The sequence below is a fragment of the Oncorhynchus nerka genome, linkage group LG26 (assembly GCF_034236695.1).
Source record: "Oncorhynchus nerka isolate Pitt River linkage group LG26, Oner_Uvic_2.0, whole genome shotgun sequence".
Taxonomy (NCBI): Eukaryota; Metazoa; Chordata; class Actinopteri; order Salmoniformes; family Salmonidae; genus Oncorhynchus; species Oncorhynchus nerka.
The window spans coordinates 44,862,952-44,876,418 of NC_088421.1; the positions used below are offsets into that span (position 1 = coordinate 44,862,952).

Genomic DNA, 13,467 nt, shown 5'->3' on the forward strand with positions numbered 1-13,467 from the left:
CATCTTTCCTCCTTAGTCTGATCCCAGATCTGTTTGTGGTCTTGGCCAACTTCCTTGCTGTACTTGTCAAGCCCAACATGTTTGATACAACAGTGAGTGACAAGGAGTTGGTATGACGGCACAAACAGACCGGGAACCAGGCTAAATCTATCCCCCCCACTGCAAAGGGGAACTGTTGTGGAGCAAATCACCCAAAGTCATCAAGCCAAGGCAAGCCAAGCAACGTGGTTCCTAAACATACATGTACAATAAAAACAGGTCGCTAAGCAACGTGGTTCCTAAACATACATGTACAATAAAAACAGGTCGCTAAGCAACGTGGTTCCTAAACATACATGTACAATAAAAACAGGTCGCTAAGCAACGTAGTTCCTAAACATACATGTACAATAAAAACAGGTCGCTAAGCAACGTGGTTCCTAAACATACATGTACAATAAAAACAGGTCGCTAAGCAACGTGGTTCCTAAACATACATGTACAATAAAAACAGGTCGCTAAGCAACGTGGTTCCTAAACATACATGTACAATAAAAACAGGTCGCTAAGCAACGTGGTTCCTAAACATACATGTACAATAAAAACAGGTCGCTAAGCAACGTGGTTCCTAAACATACATGTACAATAAAAACAGGTCGCTAAGCAACGTGGTTCCTAAACATACATGTACAATAAAAACAGGTCGCTAAGCAACGTGGTTCCTAAACATACATGTACAATAAAAAGTGATAAACTTGCCTGTCGTTAATAATGTTAAGACCACTGCATGGGTTTAAACACCATCACCTTAATGTCCCGGGATTCTTCCCAAATGGCACCCTATTCCCTATCTAGAGCACTACTTTTGACCAGAGTTCTGGTCTAAAGTAGTTCACTATAAAAGGGAGTAGGGTGCCATTTGGGATGAATCTCGGTTAGAAGAAGGATGAAGCCATTACTGTATTACAAGGCATCAGAATAACCTTAATTAATATAACCTTAAGGGGGCAGGTTCTCTAACAGGCTAGAACACAACAAAACAAAACACTGTTCCGATTCAGACAACTACGGAAACAACTCCAGGCCAAACTGCACCAAAAGAGAAGTAGAATAGAGGAGCTCTAGAGCGTCTAAAAATAAATAAATACATGTCAGAAGATTGAATGGATCCAATGTTAAGGCAATGCAGTGACAGTATTCCTCTTGGTGCTTATCAAGCCTCTACTACTCTTTTAAAAGATCATAACAGCTTTATACGTTTAGATGAAATTCTGGACATTCTAATTAAAGACGACATTTTCACACACAGAATTAAATAAAATGCAAAGAAAGAGGTGATAAAGAGAGTGATAAATTAATCCCTGGCCTCGTGCAGCTTCAAAACCCACCCGACAGCAAACAGGCAATGTGTCGCGTTCCACTAGTGAACCTCTTACCGTGGGTCAGCAATGGCGCCGCATCCCAAAATCTGTTCCCGAACACCCTGCACAGTGCTTCACCATCAGAAACTTGACCAACACCATCGACAACATAACGCAAAGATGTGGGGGAGGAGGGAAGCTACCTTCTGTGGACCATTCTTCTAGAATTATTACAACCCTCAGTCAGTGCAATGTTCCAGGTGGACTAGTTAGAGGTTCCCATCACGTTACCGGGAAGGAATAGCTGCCTCCCAGATGACAAACTATTCCCCGTGTAGGTGCACTACTTCTGACCTGAGCCCTTATGGGCCCTGAATCTGCAGAGTTGGGTATTCAGCTTCATTCACAGGGAAATCGTGGACCCTGGTCAAAAGTAGTGTACTATGGAGGAAATAGGATGGCATTTGGGAAGTACACCAATATCTCTGGTGCCAGGCAAAAATAATTAATAAAACGGGAATAAAAATGTATAAAAAGATAAGTGTGGTCCAGAGGAGAGGAGGACAGGGGGAGAGGAGGACAGGGGGAGAGGGAGGGAGGACAGGGGGAGAGGAGGACAGGGGGGAGAGAGGAGGACAGGGGGGGAGAGGACAGGGGGACAGGGGGAGAGGAGAGGAGGACAGGGGGGTGGACGGGTCAGGGGGAGAGGAGGACAGGGGGGGAGGAGGACGGGAGGGGGAGAGGACGGGTCGGGGGGAGGAGGACGGGGGGAGAGGACAGGTCGGGGGAGAGGACAGGACGGGGGAGAGGACAGGACGGGGGAGAGGACAGGATGGGGGAGAGGACAGGTCGGGGGAGAGGCTCTTCAGGAGGTTTAGTGAATGTAGGCTCTGTAGACAGCGGACATGTCGTTGTCTGACTGGTCCAGCGCTTTAGCCCTCTTGTAGACCTACAGACAGACAGAAAACCATGGTAAATATGTATAAAGAAGTAACGTTGTCGTAAAGTGAGACAAAACATACAACTTTATTGTTCACGGAAACAGAATTTGGTCCAAAGAATAGGAGAGGTGTTCCAGAAGAAACCATCTCACTGGATGAGAAAACAGATGGTCTTGTAGCAGGTCTGATTCTGCTCTGGTAAATATGAGGTTTCAATCAGTGTCTGAGTCCCAAGGGCTTCGTGTCCCTCAGCGTCTGTACGCCCCCCTCCCAGCGTCTGTACGCCCCCCTCCCAGCGTCTGTACGCCCCCCTCCCAGCGTCTGGACGCCCCCTCCCAGCGTCTGTGCCCCCCTCCCAGCATCTGTACGCCCCCTCCCAGCATCTGTACGCCCCCTCCCAGCGTCTGTATGCCCCCTCCCAGCGTCTGTATGCCCCCCTTCCAGCATCTGTACGCCCCCAAAGAGTGAACAGAGAATCAATACCAGAAGTACTGGATCCCTGACACTCTGGTGTTCCCACAGCGACAGGTTAGGAACCCGTGTCCCCACAGCGACAGGTTAGGAACCCGTGTCCCCACAGCGACAGGTTAGGAACCCGTGTCCCCACAGCGACAGGTTAGGAACCCGTGTCCCCACAGCGACAGGTTAGGAACCCGTGTCCCCACAGCGACAGGTTAGGAACCCGTGTCCCCACAGCGACAGGTTAGGAACCCGTGTTCCCACAGAGACAGGTTAGGAACCCGTGTCCCCACAGCGACAGGTTAGGAACCCGTGTCCCCACAGCGACAGGTTAGGAACCCGTGTTCCCACAGAGACAGGTTAGGAACCCGTGTCCCCACAGAGACAGGTTAGGAACCCGTGTCCCCACAGAGACAGGTTAGGAACCCGTGTCCCCACAGAGACAGGTTAGGAACCCGTGTCCCCACAGAGACAGGTTAGGAACCCGTGTCCCCACAGAGACAGGTTAGGAACCCGTGTCCCCACAGAGACAGGTTAGGAACCCGTGTCCCCACAGCGACAGGTTAGGAACCGTGTTCCCACAGCGACAGGTTAGGAACCCGTGTTCCCACAGAGACAGGTTAGGAACCCGTGTCCCCACAGAGACAGGTTAGGAACCGTGTTCCCACAGCGACAGGTTAGGAACCCGTGTCCCCACAGCGACAGGTTAGGAACCCGTGTCCCCACAGCGACAGGTTAGGAACCCGTGTCCCCACAGCGACAGGTTAGGAACCAGTGTTCCCACAGCGACAGGTTAGGAACTGTGTTCCCACAGCGACAGGTTATTATATATCAGTTAGTAATGTTGACATATGTTCACCTTATGCAGGTTAACAATATGGGTAAAATGTCTATGTGGACATTTATTCCATCTGAAACAGCGAACACGGAACCCAAACCGGCTGCCCGTGCGCCAGCAGGCATACGTTTATTTTGTCCTCCTACACCAAACCTGATCACGACACGCAGGTTCAAATATCAAAACAAACTCTCAACCAATGACATTAATTTGGGGACAGGTCGAAAAGCATTCAACATGTATGGCTATTTAGCTAGATGGGAGACGCAGGACTGCCTCCCCCATCTCCTCATTGGTTTATAGAAGCAGGACTGCCTCCCCCAACTCCTCATTGGTTTATAGACGCAGGACTGCCTCCCCCATCTCCTCATTGGTTTATAGAAGCAGGTACCCAGCAGGTACCCATCTCCTCATTGGTTTATAGAAGCAGGACTGCCTCCCCCATCTCCTCATTGGTTTATAGACGCAGGTACCCAGCAGGTACCCATCTCCTCATTGGTTTATAGAAGCAGGTACCCAGCAGGTACCCGTCTCCTCATTGGTTTATAGAAGCAGGTACCCATCTCCTCATTGGTTTATAGAAGCAGGTACCCAGCAGGTACCCGTCTCATTGGTTATACCCACGTGGGTGATTGAAAGACTAACTGTTTTGCCGGTTGTCGTGATAATACAATGAGAGTTTAGATGACGAACACCATATAAGTTCAAAGATGAAAAAGCCTGGAAGGAGGAGAGATGACTAGAAACGATTCGGTTGGCCGTTTTATGTGTGGATTAATTGTCGGAGTAGAGGTCCTTGTGCATTTCAGGTAAAATAACATCAAGCTAGCTAAATAGGACAGATTAGCTAGCAACAGCAAGCTAGCTAAATAGGACAAATTAGCTAGCAACAGCAAGCTAGCTAAATAGTACAAATTAGCTAGCATCAGCAAGCTAGCTAAATAGTACAAATTAGCTAGCATCAGCAAGCTAGCTAAATAGTACAAATTAGCTAGCAACAGCAAGCTAGCTAAATAGTACAAATTAGCTAGCAACAGCAAGCTAGCTAAATAGGACAAATTAGCTAGCAACAGCAAGCTAGCTAAATAGGACAAATTAGCTAGCAACAGCAAGCTAGCTAAATAGGACAAATTAGCTAGCAACAGCAAGCTAGCTAAATAGGACAAATTAGCTAGCAACAGCAAGCTAGCTAAATAGGACAAATTAGCTAGCAACAGCAAACTAGCTAAATAGGACAAATTAGCTAGCAACAGCAAACTAGCTAAATAGGACAAATTAGCTAGCAACAGCAAACTAGCTAAATAGGACAAATTAGCTAGCAACAGCAAACTAGCTAAATAGGACAAATTAGCTAGCAACAGCAAACTAGCTAAATAGGACAAATTAGCTAGCAACAGCAAGCTAGCTAAATAGGACAAATTAGCTAGCAACAGCAAGCTAAACTAAATTGCCATACATGTTGAATGCTTTTCGACCTGGCCCCAAATTAATGTCATTGGTTCAGAATTTGTTTTGATATTTTAACCTGCATGTCATGATCGCGTTTGGTGTAGGGGGACAAATGAAATGTTTGCACGCTGGCACACGGGCGCATCTTGCGATGCTTGCGAAGCAACGTGTCCGGTCTGGTCAGCATCTAAGATCTACCCACAATGCCATTTGGAATCTCATTGGCGGCCATTTTGTGTGTGTGTGTCAATCCAACAACGTCTTACCTCATTGGCTGCTGCAGCCATAGGAGTCGGGTGATTGGCTGTGTCGCCCATGGAGATGGCTAGCCTCAGATCCTTCTGAATGTGTTTCAAATAGTAGTCTGGTTTGAAGTTGCCCTGTAGGATATCTGGAGAGATCGGGGGGGACCTCATCATTACCAGTGGAGATGTAATGAAACAAATTAACCATGTTGTGTAGTTTAAATCATAGACGAGGAAGGTATTACAACATTTACATTTAACATTTACATTTAAGTCATTTAGCAGACGCTCTTATGCAGAGCGACTTACAAATTGGTGCATTCACCTTATGACATCCAGTGGAACAGTAGTGCATCTAAATCTTTTAAGGGGGGTAACTGGGACATCTTTTACTAAACGAGTGAATCTTTTAGGGGTAACACTGGCCCCAAACAGGACACGTTTTAACTAGGCAAGTCAGTTAAGAACAAAGTCTTATTTTCAATGACGGCCTACCCCTCCCCTCCCCTAACCCGGCCTACCCCTCCCCTAACCCAGCAGTGCCCCTAGTTTCTGACTCAGCAGTGCCCCTAGTTTCTGACTCAGCAGTGCCCTTAGTTTCTGACTCAGCAGTGCCCTTAGTTTCTGACTCAGCAGTGCCCTTTGTTTCTGACTCAGCAGTGCCCTTTGTTTCTGACTCAGCAGTGCCCTTTGTTTCTGACTCAGCAGTGCCCTTTGTTTCTGACTCAGCAGTGCCCTTAGTTTCTGACTCAGCAGTGCCCTTAGTTTCTGACTCAGCAGTGCCCTTAGTTTCTGACTCAGCAGTGCCCTTAGTTTCTGACTCAGCAGTGCCCTTAGTTTCTGACTCAGCAGTGCCCTAGTTTCTGACTCAGCAGTGCCCTAGTTTCTGACTCAGCAGTGCCCTAGTTTCTGACTCAGCAGTGCCCTAGTTTCTGACTCAGCAGTGCCCTAGTTTCTGACTCAGCAGTGCTCTAGTTTCTGACTCAGCAGTGCTCTAGTTTCTGACTCAGCAGTGCTCTAGTTTCTGACTCAGCAGTGCTCTAGTTTCTGACTCAGCAGTGCTCTAGTTTCTGACTCAGCAGTGCTCTAGTTTCTGACTCAGCAGTGCTCTAGTTTCTGACTCAGCAGTGCTCTAGTTTCTGACTCAGCAGTGCTCTTGTTTCTGACTCAGCAGTGCTTTTGTTTCTGACTCAGCAGTGCTTTTGTTTCTGACTCAGCAGTGCTTTTGTTTCTGACTCAGCAGTGCTTTTGTTTCTGACTCAGCAGTGCTTTTGTTTCTGACTCAGCAGTGCTTTTGTTTCTGACTCAGCAGTGCTTTTGTTTCTGACTCACTCTGGCATTTTTGGTCCACGAAGGTGCTGGCCATCTGACCCTGAGACAGGATGTCCAGGAAGGTATGCTGTGATTGGCCTGTGGCTTGGGCCAGGGTCAGCCCCTCGGCGATGGTTGCCATGAAGCTTCCCTGTACCATATTGAGGATCAGCATCATCCTCGCTGCGTTACCCACCTCACCTGATAACACACACACACACACACACGTTAGCCTGCTTCACCTGATAACACACACACACGTTAGCCTGCTTCACCTGATAACACACACACACACACGTTAGCCTGCTTCACCTGATAACACACACACACACGTTAGCCTGCTTCACCTGATAACACACACACACACGTTAGCCTGCTTCACCTGATAACACACACACACACACGTTAGCCTGCTTCACCTGATAACACACACACACACACGTTAGCCTGCTTCACCTGATAACACACACACACACGTTAGCCTGCTTCACCTGATAACACACACACACACACGTTAGCCTGCTTCACCTGATAACACACACACACACACACGTTAGCCTGCTTCACCTGATAACACACACACACACACACGTTAGCCTGCTTCACCTGATAACACACACACACACACGTTAGCCTGCTTCACCTGATAACACACACACACACACGTTAGCCTGCTTCACCTGATAACACACACACACGTTAGCCTGCTTCACCTGATAACACACACACACGTTAGCCTGCTTCACCTGATAACACACACACACGTTAGCCTGCTTCACCTGATAACACACACACACACACGTTAGCCTGCTTCACCTGATAACACACACACACACACGTTAGCCTGCTTCACCTGATAACACACACACACGTTAGCCTGCTTCACCTGATAACACACACGTTAGCCTGCTTCGCCTGATAACATGCAGGAAATTGGATGGCCCTGGGATAAGACACTCGTAAAACTCAAACCATCTACCTAGGAAGAATGAGGTCTTGCCCATGGCCTGGAAACAGGAGCTGCAGTCTTCATAGACCGTCCTGTCTCCGGCCGCTAGGATGACCAGCATGCCCTCGTTAGATACCTGCTGGCTCCCAGCCACAGGAGCCTCCAGGAAGCGGCCGCCCCGCGACGATATCACCTAATGACAGTCAGACATGAGCCAATCAGACAGTGCTGTGGCAGTAGAGGAGCCAATGAGAGAGCACAGGATAAGACGATTGATGATGTAATAACAGTACCCAATGGGAGAGTGATGATGACCTAGCGACAGTGGGAGTAGCATACACCTGGAATCACAAGCTGTGTGTGTGTGTACCTGCGAAAGCTGTGTGTGTGTACCTGCGAAAGCTCTGTGTGTGTGTGTGTGTGTGTGTGTGTATACCTGCGAGAGCTCTGTGTGTGTGTGTGTATACCTGCGAGAGCTCTGTGTGTGTGTGTGTGTGTGTGTGTGTATACCTGTGAGAGCTCTGTGTCTGTGTGTATACCTGTGAGAGCTCTGTGTGTGTGTGTATACCTGTGAGAGCTCTGTGTGTGTGTATACCTGTGAGAGCTCTGTGTGTGTGTATACACCTGTGAGAGCTCTGTGTGTGTGTATACCTGTGAGAGCTCTGTGTGTGTGTATACCTGTGAGAGCTCTGTGTGTGTGTATACATGTGAGAGCTCTGTGTGTGTGTGTATACATGTGAGAGCTCTGTGTGTGTGTGTATACATGTGAGAGCTCTGTGTGTGTGTATACCTGTGAAAGCTCTGTGTGTGTGTGTATACATGTGAGAGCTCTGTGTGTGTGTGTGTGTATACCTGTGAGAGCTCTGTGTGTGTGTGTATACCTGTGAGAGCTCTGTGTGTGTGTGTATACCTGTGAGAGCTCTGTGTGTGTGTATACCTGTGAAAGCTCTGTGTGTGTGTATACCTGTGAAAGCTCTGTGTGTGTGTATACCTGTGAGAGCTCTGTGTGTGTATACCTGTGAGAGCTCTGTGATGGTCTCTGGATCCACGGTAGACATCTCTACGTAACATTTCCCTGGCCTGATGCCCTGGAGCACTCCACTGGGACCCAGCACCAACTGGCAGAGAGAGAGAACGAGAGAGAGAACAGAGAGAGGAGAGAGAGAGAGGAGAGTGGGGGAGAGAGAGAGAGGAGAGTGGGGGAGAGAGAGAGAGGAGAGCGAGAGGAGAGAGAGGAGAGAGAGGAGAGAGAGGAGAGTGGGGGGAGAGAAAGGGAGGGGTATTAACAGTCATACGTTGTGAGATAAATTAGTCACTGCAGTGAGAACTAAAAGGCATTACAATACTTATCACACCAAGCTCACTACCATCAGCAACATGGCAGCCTGTCTGTTTAGAACATCTCACTCTCTCACTGCCTGGAAATCTGGCCTGACTACAAACATCTCACTCTCTCACTGCCTGGAAATCTGGCCTGACTACAAACATCTCACTCTCTCACTGCCTGGAAATCTGGCCTGACTACAAACATCTCACTCTCTCACTGCCTGGAAATCTGTCCTGACTACAAACATCTCACTCTCTCACTGCCTGGAAATCTGTCCTGACTACAAACATCTCACTCTCTCACCTGCCTGGAAATCTGGCCTGACTACACACATCTCACTCTCTCACCTGCCTGGAAATCTGGCCTGACTACAAACATCTCACTCTCTCACTGCCTGGAAATCTGGCCTGACTACACACATCCCACTCTCTCCTGCCTGGAAATCTGGCCTGACTACACACATCTCACTCTCTCACCTGCCTGGAAATCTGGCCTGACTACACACATCTCACTCTCTCACCTGCCTGGAAATCTGGCCTGACTACACACATACAAACATCTCACTCTCTCACCTGCCTGGAAATCTGGCCTGACTACACACATACAAACATCTCACTCTCTCACCTGCCTGGAAATCTGGCCTGACTACACACATACAAACATCTCACTCTCTCACCTGCCTGGAAATCTGGCCTGACTACAACACATACAAACATCTCACTCTCTCACCTGCCTGGAAATCTGGCCTGACTACACACATACAAACATCTCACTCTCTCACCTGTCTGGAAATCTGGCCTGACTACACACATACAAACATCTCACTCTCTCACCTGCCTGGAAATCTGGCCTGACTACACACATACAAACATCTCACTCCTTCACCTGCCTGGAAATCTGGCCTGACTACACACATACAAACATCTCACTCTCTCACCTGCCTGGAAATCTGGCCTGACTACACACATACAAACATCTCACTCTCTCACCTGCCTGGAAATCTGGCCTGACTACACACATCTCACTCTCTCACCTGCCTGGAAATCTGGCCTGACTACACACATACAAACATCTCACTGTCTCACCTGCCTGGAAATCTGGCCTGACTACAAACATCTCACTCCTTCACCTGCCTGGAAATCTGGCCTGACTACACACATACAAACATCTCACTCCTTCACCTGCCTGGAAATCTGGCCTGACTACACACATCATCTCACTCTTTAACCTGCCTGGAAATCTGGCCTGACTACACACATCTCACTCTTTAACCTGCCTGGAAATCTGGCCTGACTACACACATCTCACTCTCTCACCTGCCTGGAAATCTGGCCTGACTACACACATACAAACATCTCACTCTCACCTGCCTGGAAATCTGGCCTGACTACACACATACAAACATCTCACTGTCTCACCTGCCTGGAAATCTGGCCTGACTACAAACATCTCACTCCTTCACCTGCCTGGAAATCTGGCCTGACTACAAACATCTCACTCCTTCACCTGCCTGGAAATCTGGCCTGACTACACACATACAAACATCTCTCTTTCACCTGCCTGGAAATCTGGCCTGACTACACATAGTCTGTTGAGATGTGTCCCCGTTTCCTTAGTTACTTACATCCCTGGCAGCCTTGGGGTCTGAGACGCAGGAGAAGGTGATGTCACACATGGAGACCACCTCCGCTGGGGTCCGCCCTAACCTGGCCCCCTCCTGGATGAACAGGTCACACTGCAGCGGGAAGACAACAGGAACAAGGCAGGAAGTGAGCTCACAGGAAGTGATGTCACAACAGGACGTAGGTCAAAATCAGCACCAAACCCAAACGTTGTTACTTTACATTATAAATAAATGATTTTTTTTTTGCATAAAATAAAATACTGTACCAAATAACTTTGGTTTAAATAATAATCGTTTTGACGGAATCACAGGAGTAAATTCTGTATCATATTTTCTCACATGTTGGTTGTCTTGTGGTACCTTTTCTACTGTGCGATTCCACACTGTGACGACGTGGCCCATCTTTAACAGGTTGGACACGATTCCACTTCCCATAAGCCCCAGCCCCAGGAACCCTATCCTGTAAAGGAAAGACACAAGTTTACATTTTTATTCCTTTTCTTAATGGACAAAAAAAACTGGGGCCAGTATTCAGTCATAGAGCTGGTCTAGGATCAGGTCCCCCTGTCCATGTAACCTAATAGGACCAGTATTCAGTCATAGAGCTGGTCTAGGATCAGGTCCCCCTGTCCATGTAACCTAATAGGACCAGTATTCAGTCATAGAGCTGGTCTAGGATCAGGTCCCCCTGTCCATGTAACCTAATAGGACCAGTATTCAGTCATAGAGCTGGTCTAGGATCAGGTCCCCCTGTCCATGTAACCTAAAATGACCAGTATTCAGTCATAGAGCTGGTCTAGGATCAGGTCCTACCTGTCCATGTAATCTAATAGGACCAGTATTCAGTCATGGAGCTGGTCTAGGATCAGGTCCCCCTGTCCATGTAATCTAATAGGATCAGTATTCAGTCATAGAGCTGGTCTAGGATCAGGTCCCACCTGTCCATGTAACCTAATAGGACCAGTATTCAGTCATAGAGCTGGTCTAGGATCAGGTCCCACCTGTCCATGTAATCTAATAGGACCAGTATTCAGTCATAGAGCTGGTCTAGGATCAGGTCCCACCTGTCCATGTAATCTAATAGGACCAGTATTCAGTCATAGAGCTGGTCTAGGATCAGGTCCCCCCTGTCCATGTAGTCTAATAGGACCAGTATTCAGTCATAGAGCTGGTTTAGGATCAGGTCCCCCTGTCCATGTAACCTAATAGGACCAGTATTCAGTCATGGATCAGGTCCCCCTGTCCGTGTAACCTAATAGGACCAGTATTCAGTCATAGAGCTGGTCTAGGATCAGGTCCCACCTGTCCATGTAATCTAATAGGACCAGTATTCAGTCATAGAGCTGGTCTAGGATCAGGTCCCCCCTGTCCATATAATCTAATAGGACCAGTATTCAGTCATAGAGCTGGTCTAGGATCAGGTCCCCCCTGTCCATGTAGTCTAATAGGACCAGTATTCAGTCATAGAGCTGGTTTAGGATCAGGTCCCCCTGTCCATGTAACCTAATAGGACCAGTATTCAGTCATGGATCAGGTCCCCCTGTCCGTGTAACCTAATAGGACCAGTATTCAGTCATAGAGCTGGTCTAGGATCAGGTCCCACCTGTCCATGTAATCTAATAGGACCAGTATTCAGTCATAGAGCTGGTCTAGGATCAGGTCCCCCCTGTCCATATAATCTAATAGGACCAGTATTCAGTCATAGAGCTGGTCTAGGATCAGGTCCCCCCTGTCCATGTAGTCTAATAGGACCAGTATTCAGTCATAGAGCTGGTTTAGGATCAGGTCCCCCTGTCCATGTAACCTAATTGGACCAGTATTCAGTCATGGATCAGGTCCCCCTGTCCGTGTAACCTAATAGGACCAGTATTCAGTCATAGAGCTGGTCTAGGATCAGGTCCCACCTGTCCATGTAACCTAATAGGACCAGTATTCAGTCATATAGCTGGTCTAGGATCAGGTCCCACCTGTCCATGTAATCTAATAGGACCAGTATTCAGTCATAGAGCTGGTCTAGGATCAGGTCCCCCCTGTCCATGTAGTCTAATAGGACCAGTATTCAGTCATAGAGCTGGTTTAGGATCAGGTCCCCCTGTCCATGTAACCTAATAGGACCAGTATTCAGTCATGGATCAGGTCCCCCTGTCCGTGTAACCTAATAGGACCAGTATTCAGTCATAGAGCTGGTCTAGGATCAGGTCCCACCTGTCCATGTAATCTAATATGACCAGTATTCAGTCATAGAGCTGGTCTAGGATCAGGTCCCCCTGTCCATGTAACCTAATAGGACCAGTATTCAGTCATAGAGCTGGTCTAGGATCAGGTCCCCCTGTCCATGTAACCTAATAGGACCAGTATTCAGTCATAGAGCTGGTCTAGGATCAGGTCCCCCTGTCCATGTAATCTAATAGGACCAGTATTCAGTCATTGAGCTGGTCTAGGATCAGGTCCCCCCTGTCCATGTAATCTAATAGGACCAGTATTCAGTCTGTAGGAGTAATACTGTTACATACATATATATATATATTACTACAGTATCTCCTACCGTTTGTCTATAGGAGTAATAATGTTACATATATATATATTACTACAGTATCTCCTACCGTTTGTCTGTAGGAGTAATAATGTTACATATATATATATTACTACAGTATCTCCTACCGTTTGTCTGTGGGAGTAATACTGCCATTGATGGCAGTGCTGTCTGCAGCTTGGATAGACGTTGACCTCGTGTCCTGTACAGACCAAACAAAAACAAAACACCACCGTCATTTTAACAGGCGCATCCACAGAGGAGAACAAACATACTGTATCTACTGGGTCTTACTATCTGATCTAGTACTTGCTGTCTGGATGAGAGTTCCCGACCACAGAGGAGTACAAACATACTGTATCTACTGGGTCTTACTATCTGATCTAGTACTTGCTGTCTGGATGAGAGTTCCCGACCACAGAGGAGTACAAACATACTGTATCTACTGGGT

The 13,467-nt window shown here is 47.7% G+C and overlaps 1 protein-coding gene across 6 annotated transcripts in view; it reads right to left on the bottom strand.

The window, feature by feature from the left end:
* Nucleotides 1–2,111: 2,111 nt before the first annotated feature.
* glyr1 (glyoxylate reductase 1 homolog (Arabidopsis)) overlaps nt 2,112–13,467 on the bottom strand; it is a 38,540-nt gene continuing 27,184 nt past the window's right edge. For 4 of the 6 annotated variants that reach the window (XM_065010821.1, XM_065010819.1, XM_065010823.1 and 1 more), the window contains 8 exons: nt 13,145–13,218; nt 10,823–10,943; nt 10,484–10,594; nt 8,549–8,650; nt 7,563–7,725; nt 6,605–6,784; nt 5,294–5,418; nt 2,112–2,289 (listed from right to left, as the gene is read on the bottom strand). In XM_065010821.1, coding sequence (XP_064866893.1) covers nt 2,215–2,289; nt 5,294–5,418; nt 6,605–6,784; nt 7,563–7,725; nt 8,549–8,650; nt 10,484–10,594; nt 10,823–10,943; nt 13,145–13,218 — 951 coding nt within the window. In that variant the 3' untranslated portion in view covers nt 2,112–2,214. The remainder of the gene's footprint in view (nt 2,290–5,293; nt 5,419–6,604; nt 6,785–7,562; nt 7,726–8,548; nt 8,651–10,483; nt 10,595–10,822; nt 10,944–13,144; nt 13,219–13,467) is intronic. The other 2 variants (XM_065010820.1, XM_065010824.1) reach the window with 1 other exon arrangement.